Genomic DNA, 24,912 nt, shown 5'->3' with positions numbered 1-24,912 from the left:
TAGTTTATACAGTGACGAGTGAAGGAAAGGTCGGAAAATGGTGTTGAGACTTCGCAAATGACTGTGCTAAGTGCACAATGACTAGTGGAGTGGCAGGCCTGCGTCAAGACCAATGAAACTGTTCAACAAGGACCGCAAATTGCGCTTAGATCGACGACTAACAGTTAGTGGTCTATTGGATAAACTTCATTTTGTTGGCCGCACTACAACTTACACGATTGTAACTGAAAATCTCGGATTTCACAAAGTACCGACCAACTCAAGGAGCAAAGAATTCCCCGGCGGCGAACTTCCATGCAGAGGGACTAAAGAAACGGGTGCAGCTGTACGAAAAGTGCTTAGCAGTTCACGGTGATTATGTAGAAAAGTGAAGTAGTACTGCACTAAACTTTTACTAACAAATATTTATTTTTTGGGGACGAAACGGCCCTTACTTTTTGAGTTACCCTTGTAGTTGCGTAAAGACTGTCATGCAAACAAGTGTGTTTCTTGTAGTTTGAGTTATTGCTTATTGAAACTACGCAGTGAGGCTACTAGGTGCAGTACCCACTGCAGTGGTCTAGTGGTTATGGTGCTCGACTGCCGACACGAAGGTCGCAGGATCGAATGCCAGCCGCTGCGGCTGCATTTTGATGGAGGCAATATGCTAGAGGCCCGTATGCTTAGATTTGGGTGCACGTTAAAGAACCCCAAGGTGGTCAAATTTTCGGAACCCTCCACTATGGCGTCTCTTACAATCGTATCATGGTTTTGGGACACAAAACCCCAGCAGATATTATTACTATGTGCGGAGATGCAGGTTTCATGGTGGCACAATGTAGTAATGCCAGTGTGCTCAAATTTATATAAACAATATTCAACAGAGCTAGCCCGTTCAAAGCTGACACTGTCCTTGTCTATGTCGTGGTTGAAACATTCTTGTCTGTCCTCTCTCTGTCCCTCGTTTTTAGTTACACTGCTGAAACGAATGTTGGTTCAGATTTAATTGCACGTGAAATATCCTGAGCTGATCAAAATCTGTTTGGAGTCACCTGCTAAGGTGTGATCTCCTAATAATATAGTAGTTATGGCACATAAAACCCCTGAATGTAATTTTTTTTAATTATGCAGGTCGATAAATCCTGTAGGCCCCGGCGAAACTTTTTATTTTTGTATATTTTTTTTCTGTTTTTTTATGTAGGAAAGGCACACAAAGAGGTTCAGTTTGGGTATTCTTCTTCTCAAAGCAAACCATGTGTTTTTGAGTGCTATACAATCTGTCAGCCTGGCTCTATGTTTGCTGCAATCTGTGATGTCAAAGGATGTGCCTTGTGGAACTAAAAATGATATCATTCAACATCGTTCTCTTGTATGCTGTCTCTTGGACAAGTTATTGATACATGTGACCTAAGCCTGTATCCTGTGCTGTGCCAGAAACTTTCCTGGTGTTGGATGCTAGTGCATTTGGTGCTAGTCATATGAAATCTTGCAAAAACGATGCGTGTCCAAAAATGATTGCCCGAAATGTGACCTTTATTCGCAATGTTCTAAAAGTATTGGCTGCCTGTGTTGCTTGACTTAGTGCTGTAGACTTACTGTGTAAGTCTGTGTCAGCTACAGCGCATGCAGTAAGATCACAAGGGCATGTGAAAGCGTCAGTCACGGTTACAAAAACATTAAATGCAAGGGTAGCTCATTGGAGCCATGATAGCAGTCTCCATGAATGCTCCTCTCGATTTGGCGCAGCTGACAAGTAGTGTTTATTTGTGAACTTTGTTAATCTGGAATTATTTATTTTGGACCTTTGGACTCAGTGTGTGTGGCTTTTCATTCGGCTCTTGAGTTCTGCTTGTTTTCTTGGCACAAGCACGGCTAAAGTCTTTGTACGCATTGTGCCAACAGATAGGTTATCATTGTTTGTGTTGTGGAAACACAACATATCAGTCTGTCAGAATGGGCCTACCTCTGTAATCATGCTGTCTCATTTTCTGGATTACTCTTGGCTGACTGGTAGAGTAAACACTCGCCAATGCTAAGGAGTGTCTGATATTTCTTCAAACATTTCAAGCAAACACGTGCATCGTGTGCAGAATGCCGTCACGATCAACGATGCCACACGTGGCAGCGCTACAAGCCACGGGCATGCCACAAATTTTAAGAAACGTTTTTCTCCTCTTCGGGCCCTTCCCATCTGCCTAGTGACATGTGGGACGTCAGCGTATTGAATCTGTGATGCGGTATGCAGGCGAAGCTGCAATTGGTCGAACAAGAACCTACGATTTCCGGTTAGTCTACAAGCAGCTGCTCGCGCCCCTTGCTGTTCTTCGTCGTGTTGCCCACGTGTGCGCGCTTGGCAATCGGCAACTGCGCCCCGTAACACAACTGCCAAATCGCTAGCGTATCAGCACAGTCACGCCTCGCGGTATGATAAGCTGTGCAGACTGAATGCGATGGCTTTCACGCATCACTGCTTGGCTGCAAAAGCGCAGACTGGAAAAACGAAAAGACTCGACACGTGTCACCGTACGGGTTCATCATGTTGGCGATCCTTTGAAGGCATGTGCGCAACACAGGGTCCATACCGGCACAATTTATACGAGCACGGGCTGGCACGACAACAACAAGCGACAACAACAACGGTTAGCCGCGAAGCATGGAGTTCGTGGAGTCGCAGCAACCAGAAGTGCCCGCTGTTTCGAAGAGCGCGTCAGCGATGACGGTATGTCATGTGAGATTGGGAGGGGCACTCGGAGAGGAGGGCAAGCGACTTTGGGAGAGGAGACCAGCAGACGAGTGGAGGGTAGCGAAGGAAAGAGTGAAACGAGCGATCGCAGCGTTTTGATCATCAAACGCATGTAACTCCGCTATTACACCACTGTTTCGAAAAATTCTCATAACTACGTGTTCGTTGTAGACTCGTGCACAACTCTCAGACCACAACTAAATTTCGACCTCTAAGTGGTTTAGGGGCCCTTTAAAGGGACACTAAAGAGAAACAATGAATTGGTTTACATTGATAAAGTGTGCTTGGAGAACTCTTGTGTAGTTTATTTCACCTCCATAGGTTTATTATTAGAGGAGAAAACCAAGTTCAAAGTTTCATTTTTAAATTTCGCGTTGAACTTTGTAATTCGTGACGTAAAAGACTTCAAAGAGCATTTAACGTATTTTGGCGCCACTGGCTCGACGAAATTTCCACAAACTCGTTATGTCAAGACTCTGGCCCCCTCAGAGGACAATGTACTTCGATTTAACCGATTAGGAACTACGTAGGCCCAAGCAGGCGCCGTCAAAAATATGTGACGTCACAGCAAATGGTGCGGGAATTCCAAGGTGGCGTTGCCACCTGTATTTTCTTTTTGCGCGTTTTCTCGCTTATCATGCGTCTTCGCGCAGAAAGCGGGGTGTTTTTGGTATCGTGCAAGACTACTTTATACTAATGCGAGAAAAATCGTTTTGCTCTTTAGTGTCCCTTTAAGGGGATGGGGGGGCAGAGGTTCGTGAAAGAAGTTTATTTATTATCCTATCTTAATGAAAGTCGGCATGCATGTGCATCATATAATAAAGACTTCAAATCTGCAAACAAATTTCAAATATCTCATTTAGGAAGGAAGTAAGGACAAATTTCCGCATTGTAATTATGTAATTTCTTACGGGTTGTTATGGTAATTATAATATAAAAAGTTACTTTTCAGAACTACGTGGTTCTTCTAAAAGGTCCACCTTTCAGGCTAAAGCAAATTAGGTTACAAAACAGCCATTTCTTTGATTAGACATAATTTTCAAACTTGGAAGGTAAGAATTAACTTCCAGTAATTACCTGCTACTTATCAAATAATTTCAATTGCATCAATGTTAAAGAAAAAAAAAAGTTTTAGCCTGTAGGTCAGGTGTTGCTGCAAAGAATGATACCAAGTTTGTTTAAATATGTTCACAGAAACTTCCTCAAAGCTTCAGTAAGGCAGATTCACTTCACAAAAATAACAAAGCTGAGACAATCAAGGTTTAAAAACATTTGTAATTTAATCTAATGAGCCTGTAAGAAAAAGAAAGACTATTTTGCCATAGCATAATATTTTTCCTGAGCATAATTTGGACTATAAATACTTTGAAATTGTGATTTCCAAAAATTGAGATTTTTTGCAATTTTTTGCTATTTTAAGACCTTCATCCCCCCTTCATGGCTCTTTATTAAGCTGCAGCTGTCTTCAAGGGGCAAGCAATTAGTGTGCAGTGACTCTTCACCCAATTAAACAAATAAAAGTTGAAAGGCGACAAGGGGGAATGTTCTTCATTAAGCACTTAAGAGAGCGTGAATAGACCTTTTTCAAGCAATCCCAGAGTGCCCCGCGGGCGCGCGGAGCACTATGGGAAAAGTGTGTACGGCGAGTAAGCCGGCTGTTCGCTCGCCTGCTGCTCGTTGGCACCGTGATATCGGTGGGACCACAAAACGAAAAGAACACGTCGCTGCTTCTTGACTATTCTTACGCTGCAAAATACCGCACACATCCGCACGCATCTGCATGTATCTATACGCATGAAATGCGAAAGGACTAACACAGTGCAGTGTCTGTATCACCGAGCGGATATGCATCGGATGTAGCAGTTGAGCAGCATGTGTATTATCGCATGCCGATATCATCATGATGTATTAAATATGAGCTGGAACACCGAATTCATTCTAAAAGACAGGGCGTGCAAACACGGACACAAGGAAGAAGTAAAGACACCACGGACGCCGACTAACAACTGCAAAGGCGCACAACGGCGGAAAAAGAAACAAACGAACGAAAACTTATCTGCGCATGCCCGTGCAATAGGCAAACCTATCAATCCGGCACGCGTGGGGTTGATAGGTTTCCAGTAGACATGACATGACATGAAGGTCTACATGACAGATAACTGTTAAAGCATTTGATTTCTTCTTCTCCACCAAATAAACTCACACATGCGCTATCACTGCTATCGATATGCCATGCCTCAATCATTGAATGTGTTTCTTCATTCCTGTGCCGGTACAAAACTGCGCATTCATCGAACTTCGACGTGCACTTACATTCTCGGCAATGTAAAGAAAGATTAGGAGGTGAGATACTATTTCGCGCAATCTTTAAATATTAGAGCCTGACCTTGTGCTCGTCAACAGGGTCGATGGGCGTTGATTTCAAGTGGATCCACGATGCACGAATTGTAATGACCGCTCACGGAATTCGTCTAGGAAACCCAGTTGTATCTCTTTAATTTATGCCATAGGGCATGCTGGCTCCAAAAAAATATATAATAATGACGCTTCGAAACCGCTCAGGTGGTCCGACAGTGGCACGCGGGAACACTAGACAGATGGAAATAGTAAAGAGGCCACCGTAGTTAAGCACAAAAGTTCACGACTGATTTACGCAGTAATATGTTACACCTTGTTGCATTCACTTGATCTGACAAGTGCTGGCACGGTGTAAGCGGAAAGCTAAAGCGTGAGACCCGCGCGATCGGTGCGGCGACTGCTGTGGCGTACGCACTTTTCCCATGAGCGCATGCACGCCCATTGGTGGCGCTTGTGTGCTTGAAAAAGGTCTATTCTCCTTGGTGAAGTAGCACATTTGGACAAAAATATGTTCGCACAAACATGAAAGATGGGGACGTACGAGGTGTGTTCAAAAAGAAGCCGAACTTTTGCTCATTAGGGCTTATTGTACAACTTTCTAAGTACTGTCCTTGTCAAGGTGGTCCCCTCTACTCGCCATACACCATTCTCATTGTTTCTTCAATTTTTCTAAAGCCTTCTGGAACACATTTTCTGGAATGGCATAAAGGTACCTCATTGCGGCGTCCTGAGTCTCCACTATGGATTAGTGCGACATCCTTTCTACGTTGTTTTATGTTCGGATCTTGCTGGGGCAAGATCCCTAGAATGCAGTGAATGGGGAACAGTGGGAGTGTGATGTTCTGCTAAATAGCTACGCACAAGGAGTGATACGTGAGCCAGCACATTACCACAATTGCAACATACAAGTCCGGTTTTCACACAATCCAGGTGTAACGACAGTAGGGTTCATCACGTGTGCGTGTGCATAGCTAATGGAATGAACGACAAAAGAAGACGCACGAGTGAGCTTGAAACAGTATTTATCAAGACAAAGGACAAACGATCATGAAATATAAGCGTGCACGGAGCTAAACACACTTAAACTACACCCAAGGTCCTAAAGGCAGAATGTCCAACTTATGGGAAAAACAAGGTCTCACGAGTTCGTAGACTATGACGTCTTCCGGAGGCGGCATATCGTTGCGTGCTGCAACGACCCTTATCGCAGGTGAGCCAAGGCACTCGGGTGGCACACGTCCCACGTGCAGCCTTGGCGTGAAGACAAGGCCTCTGCTGGGCCTCGAACAGAGCACGGCTTTACGCCGTCCCAGGTGGTGGCGGAGATCAGGAACCGGTTGTCCCTGTCCCGCACGCCAACACAGCACGCACCTCGGCTGCAGGGCCTCACCAGAAACAGGCAGGAGGAGCTCCACGAACAGCACACTGGTCCGGCGTATCCTTCGACCTGTCTCGTTCCTCTGTGCATTCCACACGCGCTTCTATTCCTTCTCTATCTGCTCCGCTTTTCCTGTTATCTTCTCATGCCGCTGCCGTGCGTGCCATCTGCCCCTCACTCGTCTTCCTTGTCTTCATAGTGACATCCACACAGAAGTCCTCAAAGTTCACAAACACATGAATTCTGCTAACAAATTTCGTCCATTCACTACACCAGGTCTCATACTGCCCATGGCATCTCTCAAATGCAGTAAAATTTTCCAGTAGACTTCCCTGTTTACTGTCTGACCTTGAGGTACAATGGACGATGCCTTTACATTAAAAAGAAAAAAACACAACTGCCATCACCATGGTGTTTGACCAACTTATTTATGCTCATTTTAAACAAGGGGACCCTTTGCCAGCCCACTGTGATGACAAAGGGTCCCCTTGTTTACACATGGACAATCAGAAGGGAAAAGTACAAGGGCACTAACTTTTTCATTTTGCGGGAGACATGTCACTGGTAAATTTGTGATTGTTGTGCTTGACCAACGTTACTAGATTGGCTTGACATCGGGGCACGCTTTTGGCAGTCGCTTTAACGCGGTGGCGTGATGCTTAACAATAGCGGTTAATTAGTATGATAGTAGGTCTCCGAGTATGAAAGCAACTAAATACAAAATATCGGTTATAGAGAACCACTGTATGCCACGCTAAAGCACGAATTGCAAATAAGTGCTAATTGCGCAAAATAGATTATCGTTCAGCTGCTCAGAAGGCGCCGCTGCCCCTGCGTGCAGCTTGTGACAGCAGGCATGCTTTAAATGCACTCAATGTAGGCGCATTACAATATCCTTGTAAGTGTGGCGTCTGCGTGTGTAACTTTTATATGCTATGGGAGCGCCAGCCGCGAGTACGCCGACGGTAGAAGAGAATGATGGACACGGGCACGCTCGCGGCTCGCGCTCAGTGGCCGTTGACAGTGAGTCGCGGCCGAGTCTTCAGATGATAAAGACGTGTTGCTCAGTGTCTTGTCCTCGTCTTTGAGGGGTTCTGCGCGGCGGCTGGCCCAGACCCCTGCAATGCAAACGCAGGCGGTCTTAGAACAGCTTAGAACACGCTGCTGCCACTGGATGTGTGCAGTTTGAGGCAGCAATTACTAGAATTGCCCCACAGCATGCGCCCATGGGATGCACATACTTTCGGCCAGCTGAAGATACCTTTGTCACGCTGGTATGCACAAATTTCGGGCGAGCGAAGCATTGTCAATATATGGAGAAGCACTCAAGAGAACACACGTTTATCATTTTTATAACGGCACGACACAACGAACGGAAGAATTCGGAGCCGAAGCTGTTGACTTCGGCCTGCATGATGCCCCACAAATTATGTAGTGGTCTTACGTAAGCGTAAACATAGGCTGATGGTTGTGCTTTGAAGATGACTGGAAGCAAAAGTACTCTCAGTGAGCTGACAGTGGAATTCAGGTTGTATTATTTCGACCTTACCGCTGAATCCACCTTCGAGATATTTTTGATGTGACTTGTATCATCCAAAGGTTAAATGATAGTGTGCAGTCTCTGTCAAAAGAATAAGAATAAAAGAAAAGCTATAATCCAACCCTCATGGTTCACGAGGGGCCGCTCTCCGGCCTGTTAATTAAGAACCTGCTTGCAACTCAATCTGTGCACGCACTGATCAAGTCAGCATGAGATCCGTGGCGTTAGAACTCAACGTCACACACAAGTTTTGTAAGATTTGAGGCCAGTTATGACATTTAGTTATGACATTTAAAACTTATCGAAACAAGCGAGGCACAACAGGCTGCTGTACCGAAAAGGCAGTGTGGCCAAATTTAGGTTACGCTCGAAGGTGGGTGGGCGCGCTGAGTTCAGCAGACAGTTGGCCTCTGCTGGAACTGAGTCGTCTTTTTGAAAACTCGCTACAAAGTTTTTTCGTATTTCAGCCTGTTTATTTAACTACAGCAACTATTATACACTCCGTCAACAGGAACAAGTGCATCTGATCCAAACAACGCTCTTGATTTATGTCAGCTATTGGCCAATAAGGATGCTATGTCTCTTGCGACGCGGAGAAGCAGATCCGTAATGTCAACTGACAAGCGCTCCGCCCACCGACAAGAGTGAGAACCGGCCTCTGTTTGAAAAGAGGGCGCCTGAGAAAACAACAACTTCGTGCTCCACTTGTAGCCTTTACGCGGCGCGCACGACTGCAATATTTGGCTGAGCATTTCATAGCCGTGTCAGCTTTCCGCAGGATGTGTTTTTTCAACAAGCCCAAGGGGTGCTTCTGACCCCTTGGGCTTGTTGGACGTAGGTCTTAAAAAATGTTTTTTAAAAGTTGGGTGAATGGTATGAAATTTAATACTTCAGTTTTTTTCTGCAGATTTGAAATCTCTTGGTAGATTTTTAATAGCTGCATTAGAACAAAAGATATGCATTTTCTAACACATATTTAAGCATGTTTCTTACGGGGATTTTTGGCAACTTTGCTTTGTCAAACACAAAAACAAAGTATGTGGCAAGACTGCCAGGAAGCTGGTCTAGCCGGTGATGCTGTTTATCTTCTTAATGTTATTCACCAAATTATAATTCTCAATGATCAGAAAATAGTATGCAGGAAAAAAAATGTCACTCATATTTGTGTCTATTTTATTTTGCATTCAAAGTTTGTTTAACATCATCGCCTAGACCAGCTCTCTGGCAGTCTTGCCACATACTTTGTTTTTGTGTTTGACAAAGCAAAGTTGCCAAAAATGCCCGTAAGAAATATGCTTTTAGAAATTGCACTTCTTTTGTTCTAATGCAGCTGCCAAAAATTAATTATAGATTTGGAATCTGTAGAAAAGAACAAGTTTGTTCAATTTCACTCAGTTTGCCTAACTAATAAAAAGAAATCTAGTGGGGTTTGTGACGGAATTCCCTACGGGCTATTTCAGCAGCATTTCCCCCCTGTTCAATGATAGAAAACACTGCATTTGAAAGCAGTCATGCAATTCAAGGTCTCACTACGGGGCAAGAATAGGAGAGCAGTTCTGTTACTTGTCTTGTCCGTGTTGTGAGACAGACAAGAAGGGAGATTGATTGATATGTAGTTCTTAATTGAAGTGTATTAATTTGGAGGGAACCGAACCAACCTTTGCATTAAGTATGTGTTGTCCTGGCTATTCATGACCCTTGAAAAGTGCCAGCCACATGGGCTGTGGGGGACGTTCTTTTCAACACCCAGTGGTGTCCACGCATAGCACGCAAACTCTTCGTAGCAGGTGGCTGACCAACAAACCTTCGTATGCTACCTAAGGGCACCAGACCTGCTGGGGGCCATGGGAAGGGGAATCGATCGAGGGGCTCGTTTTTGTTACACACAGAGTTGCATCTACTGAATCTAGCTAGCCCCAGTAGCAGCCCTGGTTTCATACCCTGCATGCTTGCTATAATAAAGCTGTTGTTGACGCTGCCTGTCATCTTGTTCCAGTGGCATATCCCCGCACACAATTAGAAGTGCACAGGCAGTAGCTGCCGTTTATGCTATTTCAAAGGTGTATTTTTTGCTCCAGTTTAACTTTGTTGGTACAATGTTTCGAGCAGTATCTGAACAGTAACCTGCATACCTGCCAGGTTTTGCGATTTCCCCATAATGTTTACATACTTGAGTTCACTGTGATTTTACAACCATTTTGTCAAGAATGGATAAGAATAAGCTTTGCAAAACTTTCTATCTAGGGCAATTTTTTTTACTTTATCCTTGAAAGTGGGAGCCTTGCGGTTGTGAAGGGATACCTGCCAGAGCAATTTAAGGAAGCAAAATTGACAACATAAATGTCACTGAAACTGTTGCTTTTATCTTGGCAACACTGTGTTGGTCGCCCCCCTCTGCTGCCTCGGGTGTGCTGCTGTTCGTGCGCTGTGTTTTCCTCTTCACTTCTCGGCCCTGCCGGTGTTGTCTCAGTGGGCTTCAAGAACATTTGCTGGCAGGCTAGTTCGTGATGCATAGTTGGTGATGCAGCACTCTGTCCAGTGTCTTCCTTGTGTTTTGTTTCGTTTGTGCAGTTTTTACCTATGAACTATGTCTCAGTGGAACATTTTTTTTAAATGTCCAGATCATAAGTTATCCGATTACGATGCTAGTTCTGCTGGGTAAAAACACATACAGAAGAGAAGAAATCTTTAGCTTTGATATTTTGGTACGACATCACTAATGTCAGAGACTTGGAAACAGAGATCGGCTTGTATGTTTACAGCATTGAGGGCACCTGAAAGCCCCGAGGTTGTTTGTGACCTTCTTTGTGTGCCCGATTTCCTAATGTGGTCGGCACAGTAATGATCTGATGCTGTCACTGTAGAGGCTGTGCTTGATGGCACACACTCATTTGTTGCCGACTGGTTCTTTGGCTTGCAAAGAAAAATCACACAATAGTTCATGTAGCAAGATTGTCAACAGCCATTGTAGGACAAAGGTGTCTCCCAGTGATCAACTACCCTTGTTTTGCAACAGCCAGCCTACAGATTTCCTAACTCTGTGGCACCACCTAACCTTCCGCTACCCTTTTCTGTCACTGTAGTTGAGCCTTAGCTGTGTGCTCTGTGCATTACGCTTGAACAGAATATCAACAAGGAACATTCACTTTTTTTGGCATAATTTCTTTGTATTCATCTTGTGCTGCAATGTTTGTGCTGTTTGGCTTTGTATCTATATTTATTTTAACGCATATACTTTCATGTTAGATGTACAAATATCAGAAGGATAAAATTGCTGTCCACTCATTCGTAGCATGAAGCTTCAAAGCGAATCCGTACAGATTTCTAAAAAAACAACAACAAAAAAAACTAGTTGACGAAATATTTTTCATTGTCCAGGATTTTTCTTCAACTTGGAAGCTTTCTTTCTGTGACATCCATAAGAATTCTCTTTGCTACAAACAAATGGATGACAGTTTTTTTCATTACATCAACTATCCCACACTTTTCTGACTTGCACAGATTTGACATGTCCAAATATTGTGCTCTGCTAACACCACTTTAGACACTGCATTGTGGTGATGCAAGTAAAGCATAAGTTAGGAATTGAATAATCTATAGTGTAAGTTTTCTGCAAGTCTCTTGACACTGAACCGATTGGGTATCATAGCAGCACGTGCCACTGCTCATTTTACAGGGGCACTGTGACACAGACTTAAGCATGTATTGTTGGTTCACTTTTGGCATGGCATGGCTTGAAGGACCAACTGCATATACGTTGATCCTTTGTGCAGATGTGTACGTGGGTTGGATGCTGCAGTATCGCTTCACCACCAAATTTCCCGGTGGTTGTGCTCTTGTTTTCTGGGAGAGCCCTGTTACAAAACAGATTACCTCTTAGACAACAAGTGATTGGACACAACTTGCCTATGATCGATGTCGAACAGAACTTGAGTGTTGAAGAAAATGCCATGTCATGATCTAATGCCACCAAGCTTTGTGTGCAGTGCTGCTGGTGTACTTCTCGGAGGCGCTCAACGAGCTAGCTGCACGGCATTGGCAGGCCTTCTCCAGCCAACAGTACTTTGACAGCCAGGGCATGTTCATCTCGCTCGTGTTCTCCACGCCCTTGCTGCTCAACTGCATCATCATGGTGGTGAGAACCTTTCTTCACCTACAGTTTGGCTCATCATGGCCACCTTGAAGCTTTTCTTTTCTTTGATGGCTGGTCGGGATGGTCACATTTAGCTAGAGGCAAAATGTAAAGATGCTTTCATACCTACATTGCAGTGCATGTTAGTGTACCCAGGTAGCCCTGGCATCCGCCTTGTCAAAATTAATCCTCAATTCCCCACTGTAGGCAGATCTCATAATTGCATATCATGGTTCTGGCATGTAAAAATTGCAAAGTGCAATTTCTAAACACATATTTGCTAGCTGTTGAAGAAAAGCACGGGCAGTTTTGTTTAACACAGCACCAGTTGTGTGCAGTTTTCCTTTTCAGTAAATTAACTATAACAACTTTCGCAGAACCTGAGTGATAGAAAAAAATCTGCCCCACCTTCTAATTGTAACTCACCATTATGCAGTTACTGCACCTGTTACTCTAATTACTATGGATCCCTGTTAGATTTAATGGCAGCAGGAAGTGTGATATTCATCATATTTGGTCTTTGTCTTTTAAATGTAAATTATGTTTCCATGTCACAAAGTAATGAAAGTTGCCGCATTTATTCTCGACCTATGTCTAATTTCATTACATGTGTTATGGCAAACTAAAAATTTAGGCGGACAAGTTTTAGTTAAATATAATATAGGCCTTCAGGCTTCTGCAAAAATATGAGTGTCGATCATGAACGAAGAGGCAACAAGTTTACAGCTGTAGTAACTCTTCAACAAGAAGTATTGGAACTCTGATGCTGCATACAATACTGAAATGAAAGCAGGCAAAATTCATAATGTCTTATGAGAATTTAGGCGAAGCTGCTTGCTTGGTTATGACAAGTCTTTCAAAGCTCCTGTCTGTGAAGTAGATGCATTTTCTACACTAACACTGCCACTTTTATGTGTTTTAGGTCTTTCTTTCAGTATATGTTTGTGTCCATCATTTGTGATCTCTGTGTACCCTCATTTCGACCTCTCAGCGGCTGCTAATTGACAGGCAGTATTGGTGCAACTAAAACTTCCTACCAATTCAGCCAATCAGGGAGGGCTTGTGGTGAACTGGGGAAAAAAAAAACAAGAAATAGAGTTACAGATAAACCTCAATATAACGAAGTCAGTAAGATCGCCAATTTACCTTTGTTATATCGAAACATTGTTAAATTGAAATTCGACCTTTTAAGCAGAGTACAGTCGTCAAAGGCTTCTTTTTGCACAGGAAGTGTAGTACTGTAAAAAAACTAACTCCAATAATGAGAAAAAAGTTTGGTGAATGCAGCAGCCACGACTTGATGCCGCGCCGGCAAAGTCCTCTTCACAGCAGCCGTACGCCATGCGTAAAGCCCAAAGCAATGCAGGTCCAGTATACTGTAGGGAAATATGTGGCTATGCTATCGTGCCTATTCTGTTGCCACGGCTTGTGATGAAAACCACAAGTGATGCCCAGAGGTGCGACACCGATGGTATCCGGCTTGAACGGAACCACTGTCTCTGCCCTTGCACCAATAAATGCGCAGCATCGAAAGCCGTCGCACGCCACAAAACCAAAAGAGCTGTGGTCTCAGAGTGCATGAAAGCAACCTGAATTATGGCACCTCTGTTTATGATGGCCTCATTTTTTGTTCTGCAACATTGCGCGCGCTTGTGTCCGAAGAATTGAGCAAGACATAGTATGGCATCGTGAATTTGAGTCACCATTATGCATTGGCTCAACAACAGTCTTTTAATTCAGCTTTATCACTGAATATCCACATAATTATATAGAGCTTGTAGTGATGTGGCTGGTAAGAGAAAGTAGCTAAAATAAAAAGTCGGCTGCTTCAGGCATGTGCTTTACCGAGAATACTTTCATTTGTGGTAAAGGCACCTGTTATAGTTCCAATTGCTTTTGCTGGGAAGTTACTTTGTGCCTCACAGTGTCCAGAATAGCTTCTTGCCTAGTTTAGGAAAATGGAAAGGGAGGAACTCGGTGGTATCCCAAAATAACCTTTTTTTTTACTGATTGAGATCTCGACAAGGCAGCAAGGCACGACAAGGATAACAGAAGTACTAAATCGGGTGCTGACACATGGCATCGAATGTAGAACTATGCTCTGTCACACGGTGCACGATTTAAAAAATGCGTTCGCAGAAACAACGTCCAAGTCGGTCATATGGCCACCAGCACCAGCAGAAGTTTCAATTTATTGCCTGGTCAGCAGTGAAACTTCATTATACTAAAATCGTGGATAAACACACTTTGTTATATTGAGCTGTCAATGGTGTTCTATGGACATGAACTTATAAAATCTTTAATATTTCTTTATATCGAGAATTTCATTATATTGAGGTTTAACTGTACATTGTACTGGCCCATCTTTGTTCATTTATGGTATACTGCATGCCCTTTAACTTGTATGAGAAGTTGCCCCGCCAAGGTGCTGCTGACCAAGTCTCAATGAGGGTGGCAATGGGGTCGTGTTGATATTGCATAACACTTGATGGTAGCGCAGGTTAAGAACAAGGACAAAAGAAAGGCTCACTCGGCGCAACACAGTGCTGCGTTGTGTCGAGTGTGCCTTCCTTTGTCCTTGTTCTTAGCCTGAGCTATCATCAAGTATTACCCAATCTCAATCTTTGTTTTACATTGGTGTGTGTATCGGCATGTACACTTCAAACCTACACGGACTGTGCATGCATGTGTGTACATTTATTCTGCATCTGGATGTTAATGGCATCTTAGTCAAAATTCAGAATAAAAAATGGATATGGGCAGGGCACATAATAAGAAGGCAAGATGGTCGTTAGAGGGCACACCAAGAGCTACACAATGGGAGGGATGACAGAGGGACAAACGTCAGCATGACCACTTTCTCTTCTTTTAATGCAATGGCTCACTTTTGTTGTCATCATGAACGTCCCTGTGTCACTACTGTGTAATTCTCGCACATTACAGTGTACAGCATAGTTAATATACTGATTCTAGAGGAAAAGCTGGGCCGCGAGACCGCTAACCACAAGAACGCTGACATCTTGGAACACTGTGATTGTTGCCATCACATTACTTTAAAGATGCGCCAAAATTAGCATTCTACAACACTCACAATACTCGCCATATCAATTCTAAAGAAACATTTGCACAATTAAAAACGTGCGGATATTGTTTCGTGGTTATCTTGAATACTTTCACGAAAGAATACAATAGCTATTTATGCAATTTACTGTGCGCGGAAAGGCACGTTTGCAGGCTGGTTTACTAGATGGCGCCACCATATCAACGTCAACACTCGAGAGTACACGAGAGAGTGCTCGCAGTCGATTGCGCCGGTTTGCGCGTCGTGTTAAAGGGGTACTGACACGAATATTTTCAGTTTCAAATGCAAGGTCAAGCCCTCAAGAGCCTAAAAAAGGTAGTGATAAGCGCGAGTGCACCCTGAAAAAGTAATTACAGTATGTTTTTAAAAGCTAGTTTCCGTTCCTACTGTACCCTGACGTCACAACACGGCATGAGCATCTCGTCACGTGCTCGCACAATATTATAGTGACGTTTCCACGGCCGCTCCGCATCATGGCTCTGTTGGTGACGCACAAGCGGCCATTTTGGAAGTTTTGATGACGCACAAGCGGCCATCTTGGAAGTTTTGGTACCTAACTTCATCACAACTAGCCAGACTGCTGCGTGAAGTCACCAGAATTTGTACTGTAGCCTGACGTCAAGCTAGTGTCGATGTCAGTAGGTGCGCCTTGGAAAAATTGTCTTTAATATCACATTAAAATATCTTATCAGCATTTTCTGAGCTTCACACTTGCTCAGAGCCGTCTCTGCATACAGGAGATTTGTATGGCAGAGTAAACTCGCCTTCAAAAAAAGGTGTCTGTACCCCTTTGAAGCCCCTGAAACTTAGTTCACGTCATGTATATCGTAGTTGTCATATTCTCCCGTCGTGTGCATTTTCTGTGGCCACGTACCAACAACTCGACTTCATGTGACAGCCTTTTTGAAAACTTCAGTGCAAACCAGCACGGATGGCAAAGAAGACATGAAACAAGCACTGAAAGTTATGTACCAACTTAGCGCAACTTAAGTTTTTTTTAGTTTTTTTTAACGGCGGATAAAACTTCGTGTGTCGTGTAACTTTAGTTTTGATCGAAGCTTTCTGGTGACGGCTTCTCACTCACATTCTGCATGCTGCAATTGACATTGTTCTGCTTTATGGCTCTCTGCGCTGAAGTACGGCAGCAATGAACTGAAAAAGAACTGTGGATACGGGTATCTCGTCATTGCAAGTTGAAGCACCGCGCGACCACGGCCTACGTTCTTCACTTTGAGCTGCGAATCCGTCGAGTGACCCTTGTGCCAGCGAACGGAGAAACTCTATTCGTTATGCATTATTGGTAGGGCGTGCTTACTAAAAACCATGCACGAACAGGTGGAAATTTTAACTGTTATCAACCGGGCCAGCTGCACAGACACTGCTACACAGTAACACACAGCTTCATGCATCAAAACACAGCAGATGTACCCTGACATAGCGCCAACAGCGCATAGCTGGCTTAGGTTGGTATATTAAAACTGACTACTACTACCTTCAATAGCGAGCATCTCAGGATCTGGCAACATTCGTTTTGTTCCATCATGGCAGAACCCATGCGGTTATAGGTTTCAATGCATGGGCCCTATGGGGAGCTTTTCCTCTAGAGTCAGTATATCCCCTTCAGGCGCAACGTCCACATATGTGGACGCAACTTTTGTCAAGTTTTTTGGACTAGCCGGAAAGAAAGGGCAAGATACATTGCGCATAGCATCAATTGAACCTTTTGCATGGTCAACGTGCCTTGACTTAACCTCAATGTGCTAAGTATGACCATAACCGATCACTTTGGTGAAGGCACTACGATGTTAGACGGGTTGTTCGACGTGCTGCATTCCAGGACCAACGTCATAAGTATTATTTTTCTCCGCACGAAATGAACGCAACCAAAAACAAATTGCGCATGCATTTTAAACCAACAATTTCCTTATTCTTGTATAAAAATGGAACATGCCTGACTGCTGAGTAATTAAATATTCAATTATCCTCTAATTAGAATTAATTAGCAAAACTCACAAACAACAGCATATTACTTAATTTTCTTTCTTGGAATGTAATATTGAGTGCCTTAGAATTACGTTGTGCAAATTTGAGACATTTGCAGACAGTGCATCATAATTCGCGCCTGAAGGGGATATTAACTCTGTGGTGTGCGGCACCGGCACGTGGTGGCCCCCATAGCGGTTGCGGTAACTGTGAAACACAAGGATTATCAAATTGACCAATAGCTGTGTCCCCTGCTTTCGTTGACGGAGTCAAGCTAGTCGATGACGTAATTTGCCAAGCGAAGAGTGCCTTCGCTTGGCAAATTTCCTGCTGCGTGCAGTGCTGTAATATTTGGCTCACATGTTTGCAGGAGCTGCGACTACTGATAGGCAGCATTTTCCAACCATGTTGAAAAAGGGTTGCAGGGCCCCTATAAGGGTAACACAGGGGATTCCAACAGAGGGCAAGCAAACCAGGGGGACAAAGTTAAGTGGGCAGATATGATTATGAAGCTTTTTTGAGAGTAATGTGGCCGCAGCTATCACAGGACCAGGTTAATTGGAGAAATATGGGGGAGGCCTTTGCCCTGCCATGGGCATAGTCAGGCTGATGATGATGCATATTCCAACTACGCAGGGTCAGTGGATGTGGACATCTGGAACGCTCATGATTAGAATCAAGCAAGCACAGCTCCGGGAAGAGATTCGTCGGCAGCGGTCGGCAAACTCTAGTCATTCCAAGGGGAGCAAGGACGACTGAGTGCAGTCTACACTGCTGGCCTCGTGGTGCTCAGAAAATGGGCTGGTTGCCCGAACTATTTCACAGCTGCACCGTCTTGCACCCACTTTCAGCCTGTCATGTTGAGCGTCTGCAGTGTGCTGCCTCATACAAGCACACGTGCTGTGCAGAAAGTGTGACTCTCGTTGGGACGGTGTTCACCGTTGCTGGCTACTGGATTCGAGCTGCGATTCATGCTGGCATGCCCTGTCAAGCGCAATTCAGTTTCTATATTATTGTGAATCAGATTTTGTTGGTTGGGTTTGTTATTGTGGGACTTTGCTTTTCTTGCGTTTCATTCCCTGAAATCTCATGTGATATAGTACTTGAAAGAATTGAAGCTTCCTCTATCTTTTATCTATTCTGCCATGGATGCTAAGCATAGCAGTGATGTGAACAAGCAGCTCTCCTCGTCTGTTGGAATTCTTGCCATCTGCATAGCAGAACCTAGTTTAGCCACAAATCTCTGTGACAGGCTGATCCAATAAGCAGCCTTTGCTTGCATTGAACACTGTTACATTACTATTAATATAATGAACGTGAAAGACATTATTCTGTTGTTTTCATTGGTTTCCAGCAAGGCTCAAGAGAGCCCTTTCATTCTATTGCTGTCCTATTTAGCACTTAAACCACTTCTGGCATGTGTTGTGGAAATGGGACTGCATAACCTCAACTAATCTGAAACCTTCCTTGTTGGCCCATTGCTGTGTAGTGATAACTCTAGGAACCTACTTGATTGAAAAATGATATTGGAAGGTGTGCCAGCCCGTGAGTACGTTAAGGGTACCTGAACGATTTTTTTTTTTTTTTTTGCTTTGTTGAATGTACATTCCATGGCCAGAACATAGCGATACTGCTGAAAAATATTTTGTGTAGAGCTCATGAATAGAATTGGAATTCATCTCCCTCAGAAAGCTTTTCCTTGCGACCTGCTGTTGTAAATCTCATTTGTAGTCACTCTCCCCTGTCATCACCTGACAGCATCTTATAGTTCCCAGCCATTAAATAATTGTCTTTATGATGCTGGCTTTATGTATAACTGTACAGAATTTCTGTGCGCTTGATTGTTTGAACATCACTTGTAAAATCTGTTTAATCGAATGAAACTGTCTCAAAATAAGCGAAAACACCATTTCAAATTACGTTGAGGATCGTCGACTTCAGGGTGAAGACATGTCATCTGCTCAATCTTACCTCTACATGAACAAAACAAGAGTAGCACTTTTTCATGTTGTATGTTCACATAGAATCGAAATGGTTTTTCTTTCCAGTTCATTGTGCACATGCACTTCTGTTGAGCTTTCCACTTTTGTCATAAGGGGAGGCATAAGTGCAATGTCAGAGATTCACTCATTTACTTCGAGTGAGGTTGGTGGGAGCCATATCCAAACATAGCTGGAATTGCTGGGCCTTGTTTCTTGCATTGTTTTAATTTTGTGTCAGCATGCTGCTGCTAGAAGTAAAACCTGGATGGCATGGTGCACTGATTAGGCGGCCACTGAGAAGCACGGCTTAGTTGATGACAAGGGCTAAAGATCTCCCTTGCGGGTTCTTTTGTTGAATTCTTTCTAGAGTATTTTCTGAGAGGGTCACCATGTTGGTTGGGTCGCCTTGCTGAAAGTGTTGTAACAGCATAGAGGATGAATATGACACGAGTGCTGAACTGCAACTACCATTCATTTGAACATATCTGTAACACACTTTAATTACCGAACAGCACTGATATGCTGATAACATCTGTTGTTGGAGGCACTAAGAGAACGAGTTATCCTCGAGCGAGACACATGATGATGCACCTGAAGGATGTGGATTTCTTCTTTGCTACATACTGGCAATCTTGCACACTCTGTTCTGGCTTTTTATCTTTGTGCTGCTAGAACCAATGGTATTTGAAGACCTCTTTATGGGGATGACAAAAATGGTGCCACTTTATACAGTGAAACGCACAGTGCGAAACTACGACGGGGACACAGGAAGGAAACACACACAGCACTGACTTTCAACCTTTCACTATGCTACACCAACATGCCCAAATTCGCTCTATTGCACTTTATACACTCTGTCATATTTTTTTTTCCACTTGCTTGACACGGTACTTTAATTTTTCTTGTGACCCATATAAAGGAAAAATGGTTTTAAAACCTCACTTCCTGTCTCATGCACAACCCTCGTGCAAAACGAAAATCTGGAATTAGTGAAGCTGTGCACGTTTATGGTGAGTCCTGCTATCAGCAGCGTGTTAGGCTAACCTTTTGATTTGATCTTGCTGCGCCCTGCAATGTACGACGTTGGTTGTGTGAAAATCCCAGCTACTCTTTGCTTTGAATTTGCACATTGTGTTCTGGGTGCTGCTGAATATGGAGGATGCAGAAACAACCCTGGAGTGAATCACGCCCGAATGATGCGTATCAGGAAAGTGTGCAAGACAGTGCTGTGATATGTGACGTGCAGGCTACGAATGAGGGTGCTTAGACTGCGTGTGTGACAAAGGGTGCTTGGCGGCTTCACTTGTTCTGTCCGGCAGTTATCCGGTCGCTTCATGTTCTGCCTTGCTCTGGGGAGAGAGCTCAGCTACCAACCAACACGCTGAGCCTTGTGCTGCTGCATCAGCTGGCAGTGTTGCTGTTACTTGACGTGAAATCATTGGTCCATCATTTGGGATTGGCTATAACCTGCAACAAGTTATTGTAAGTTCATTAAAAATTTTGTGTGACCGACTTTAGCAGCAGAGCAGACATCGTAAACAAGCACCTGTGTGATTAGTTGTAGCACTGTTGAAAATACGGGAAACGTGCAAAATTAGGCGCTCATCCATGTTGAAAGGAGAATGTTTATTGAATACTTTATGCGAGACATAGTGGTCTGAAACTCACTGTTGTCATTTTACTAAAATTTAAGATTTGTTACTCATTCTACTGAAATTTAGTAAGATTTCCCAAGAGTGCTAGAAATGAAAAGAAAACACATCATGAGGACTGTTAAAAATATCGATCTACTGACAGCTTGTTTCTCACTGAAGTGGCCAGAATGTGCCAGACCTAGTAAAATGAGCCAAAGCCTGGTTTGCTGCAAAGCACCAGGTGAAGGTGTTATCATCGGCTACCATCAAAAATGTTGTGTCGGGGGGGAGGGGGGGGGTGGTCTTGGAGCAAGTAAGTGTGCAGAATTTGAGATTAAGTATGTTTCAGATGGTAAGACAAGGTCTAATTGTCTCACATGCTGCTCTGATATGTTGTTGCATGTGTAATCATTGCAGCTAGTGAAGGAGTGCAGTAGTGCTAGAAGCATAGTAGTGCATATTCTCCACATTAAAGGCACATTTTGCAGCTGTGCCTTTTCTAGCAGAGCTACATTTGTGCTCACAATCTCTGCTGCAGTCAACACAGTGTTGTTCCATCCAGCTTGCCCAGTTGGTGCAACCCTCAGTTGAGAGCTGTAGCATTATTTCCTCAACATATTCCATTCCAACTACCTGTTATTAGTTGATACTTTCTCCGATGGACTATCTATGCCATGTGTTCAGGGCAGAAATAAGTGATGCGGTGTGTTTAGATGAATTTGTATTGTCTTTACTGCCTAGCCTCTTTACTCCTATCTTTGGCCAGTCTTGTAGCTGTGATATATCGTGTATATGTAGAGTAGCTTGCACATGCTTCCTCCCTTGTGAAGCACTGAAGCAGCACACTTTTTTTTTGTTGTAGAGTGTGGGTCTTGCCCCAAATATAAATGTATATTTTTTGTGGTATTGTGTGTCTCTTTCATTTAGTAGAAAACACTTCTGCATCACATACGCTTTTAAAGGGACTGACCATCGATTTTTCGCGACCCAGTTTTTTACGGTGCCATAAAAACCTTCCCCTCGGTAGTGGTTCAAGCTGCAGCGGTTAATTCCAAAAGAGAGAGTATATTTTTTAAGCAAAAGTCTTCCATCTGAGAAGCTACTAAAGAAGTTAGTCCCTCCTCCAGCTATGCTGAGAAGCAGTAGTGATGCCGATAGCCCTCCTCGCAAACTGCTCATTACGTGCAACGTTCTGCTTTCACAAGAGTGTGGTTAACCACCTTCATTTTGACATTTCCAGATATAAAAAGCAGGCAGAATAAGTTTTCTGAGCGCTCGTCCTCACGTGAAGTCCCTTTACCACCTCATAAGCCAGGCGCTCCTCGTACTTCTCCATCTCGTCGGCAGGTGCCGCTAGTCCCTCTGCTAACAACTTGCAAGCTGCCGCTCATGAGCATCGGGTCATGCATCAAGCGAAGGCTGCGCCACTGTTCTGCCCAGTACAAACGAAGGTGTACCTGTACATTTTAAGTTTGAAAAGATTCTAATAAAAAAGTCTACTGCATTTCAACACTTATATAGAGACAGTTAACTGCGTACACCAGTAAAAGGTCATGTGATGGGGATCACGCGCACCTTCCCTTTTTTGCGGCGTGGGGCGCAAAGTCGCCCCGCCACGGTGGTCTGGTGGTTATGGCGCTTAACTGCTGACCCGAAGGTTGCGGGATCGAATCCCGGCCGCGGTGGCTGCATTTTCAATGGCGGCGAAAATGTTCGAGGCTCGTGTACTTAGATTTAGGTGCACGTTAAAGAACCCCAGGTGGTCAAAGTTTCCAGAGCCCTCCACTACGGCGTCTCTCATAATCATATTGTGGTTTTGGGACATAAACCCCAGATATTATTATTCATTCATGGAGCCCTCTACTACGGCGTGCCTCATAATCATATCGCGGTTTTGGCATGTAAAACCCCAGATATATGATTAACAAAAGAGACAAATAAACTGCGCAGTGGATCTGCTGCACAGAATGCAAGAATTGGAAACGCTCAATAATGCAATTGGGCATGCAAAAAAAGAATAGCTGCAGATACAGAAAAAGAAACTGCAGATGCAAAAAAAGGGGAAAACGGACAGATACTGCGCGTATACAAAGTTTTATGGCATACCCAATACAAATGCGGCCACAGATTGTGATTTAACAAAACTTGAAATTCGGCGAGATGGTACGTGCATAGCTGATAGGAAAATTTTGTGTGCAAAAACAAGACAAGTGCCTGTCCTGTCTCTCTCATTCTGGTGAATTGTCTTGTTTTCGCGCACAATATTTTCCATCACCACAGATTGCGAGAAAGAAATGTCAGCGATAATAACGGTAAAGAAGATTTCATTTCATTTTAGCAAGATATTTGCACCATATTGCCCCTTGGCCCTTTATCCTGTGTATGTATGATGTCATTTATAATAAACAAGTACAGTCGCGCTCAATATGAATTGTGGCAACACGGGAGCGCCTCTCGGAATGCTCTGCGAGTGCATTGTCATTGTGTGGTCCTTGGCGACGTCGTTCTTGTGCTGCTTCAAACGCCTGCAGAAATTTCCGCTTTCGCCACTGTACACCAATTCGCAGTCAGCGCATGGGATCTTGTAGACCACACCAGGAAAAATGTTGCCGAGGAAGAGGATCCTTCACATTTAGCAAGTCACCCTTAAAGGGGCACCGACATAAAATTTCAAGCTCGAGATGTGTCCTTCATTCGATTGTTCGGTATGCATAAGTATTTTTGACTAAGTTTGAATGGCGTCCGTCACCTGGAAGTTACTTTATTTCGAGGGCAAAGAGCGTACGAAAGCTCAAATGGGCTTTCATCATCCTGCGACATCGACACTACGGTGACGTGTTCGGTGTGGCGCATAATACCTTGCTGAGTGACGATGTACTAGCAGCGATGACGTCGACAATTCGAGTGTTTTTATCGTGGCTCTGGAAACGCTCTCACTCCTTCATGCATGATCCGCTTTGAATGGTGTCATGAAATTACAAGACGCAAACCGCCAAGAAAAGACAGGCGAAAGGAAAGCGTGATTCGACGTGTGGTCAGCATGTCGGGGAATTGTGTTAGAAGCGCGGAAAAAGCGGAATGAGTGTGTCGTTTCATTACACATGAGGTACACGCCGACAAACACGCAGGTAGCGTTAATAGTGAATTTTAGTTCGTCCGTAGACTTCGATGCACTAGCGTAATACCGGGTTACTGCAGCCGTAATTGTGAAAGGCCGGATAGGTGAGGCCATCTGGCGGCGCAAAGAACTTTGCAAGCACAGAATTGATATTGTAGAAACCTAACGCATTCTATTTCTCCGCTGTTTCGTGCATTCTCTATACCGATATTCCATAGACCCCATTGCGTATACCGGAATGCCATGCACGCTAAAATTGAGACACACCAGCGAGCATGGCCCAAGCGTGCGTCCCCGGGCACCTCCTCATTGCTGCTTGGAACGGCGTCCATTTTTGAATCGCTGTTTTGCAAAGGGCGTCAAAGCGAAAATGATTCGCGACGTCGCGAATCGCGGCGATTCCGAGTTCCAGAATGTCGTCTTCAACACTAGTCGTCATTTTTGACAGCGATGCTGGTGACAAGGCATGACTGAACGTGTGCGCCTAGCAGACGAAATGTTAGCTGAGCAGCTGAGCCTCACGTCACTCCTTTCTACAAGTGGTACAGGGTGCGTACAGGTCCTTGAAATCCTTGAAAACCCTTGAATTTGAAAAATCCGTTTTCAAGGCCATTGAAAGTCCTGGAATTTTTTCCGGTCCTTGAAAGTCCTTGAATTTCCTGAGCAATGCGACCTCCGTAATGGGGTAGATTGGCTCCGACCTGACAAACTCCCCTTTTCGGAAACAGTAATTCAGCGCGAGTGCACATCTCTACTGAAAGCGTTCCGTATGCCAGTACCATAATTCCATGTTTCGTACGGAATCCACATGTTTTCCGTATATTTTCCATATGGGCTTTCCAAGCAATGCAGGTTAGTCATTATTAACACCATTAAACATACATTTATTTATCTTTATATGAGTGAAATAATGCTACAGGGAGTATGCACTGAAACTGAGCCGCAATGTGGCGCTGCGGTGCCCCGAGCTGGGCGCCATTTTT

The 24,912-nt window shown here is 44.0% G+C and overlaps 1 protein-coding gene across 1 annotated transcript in view; it reads left to right on the top strand.

The window, feature by feature from the left end:
* LOC119384038 (transmembrane protein 18) overlaps positions 1-21,717 on the top strand; it is a 37,062-nt gene extending 15,345 nt beyond the window's left edge. The window contains exons 3-4 of the mRNA XM_037652328.1: positions 11,985-12,133; positions 17,832-21,717. Of these exons, the coding sequence (XP_037508256.1) occupies positions 11,985-12,133; positions 17,832-17,954 (272 nt within the window). The 3' untranslated portion in view covers positions 17,955-21,717. The remainder of the gene's footprint in view (positions 1-11,984; positions 12,134-17,831) is intronic.
* Positions 21,718-24,912: the final 3,195 nt, after the last annotated feature.

Source organism: Rhipicephalus sanguineus, chromosome 2 (genome assembly GCF_013339695.2).
Source record: "Rhipicephalus sanguineus isolate Rsan-2018 chromosome 2, BIME_Rsan_1.4, whole genome shotgun sequence".
Classification (NCBI taxonomy): Eukaryota; Metazoa; Arthropoda; class Arachnida; order Ixodida; family Ixodidae; genus Rhipicephalus; species Rhipicephalus sanguineus.
The sequence above is the reverse complement of the archived record's forward strand: the minus strand, read 5'-3'. Positions and strand labels throughout refer to the sequence as shown.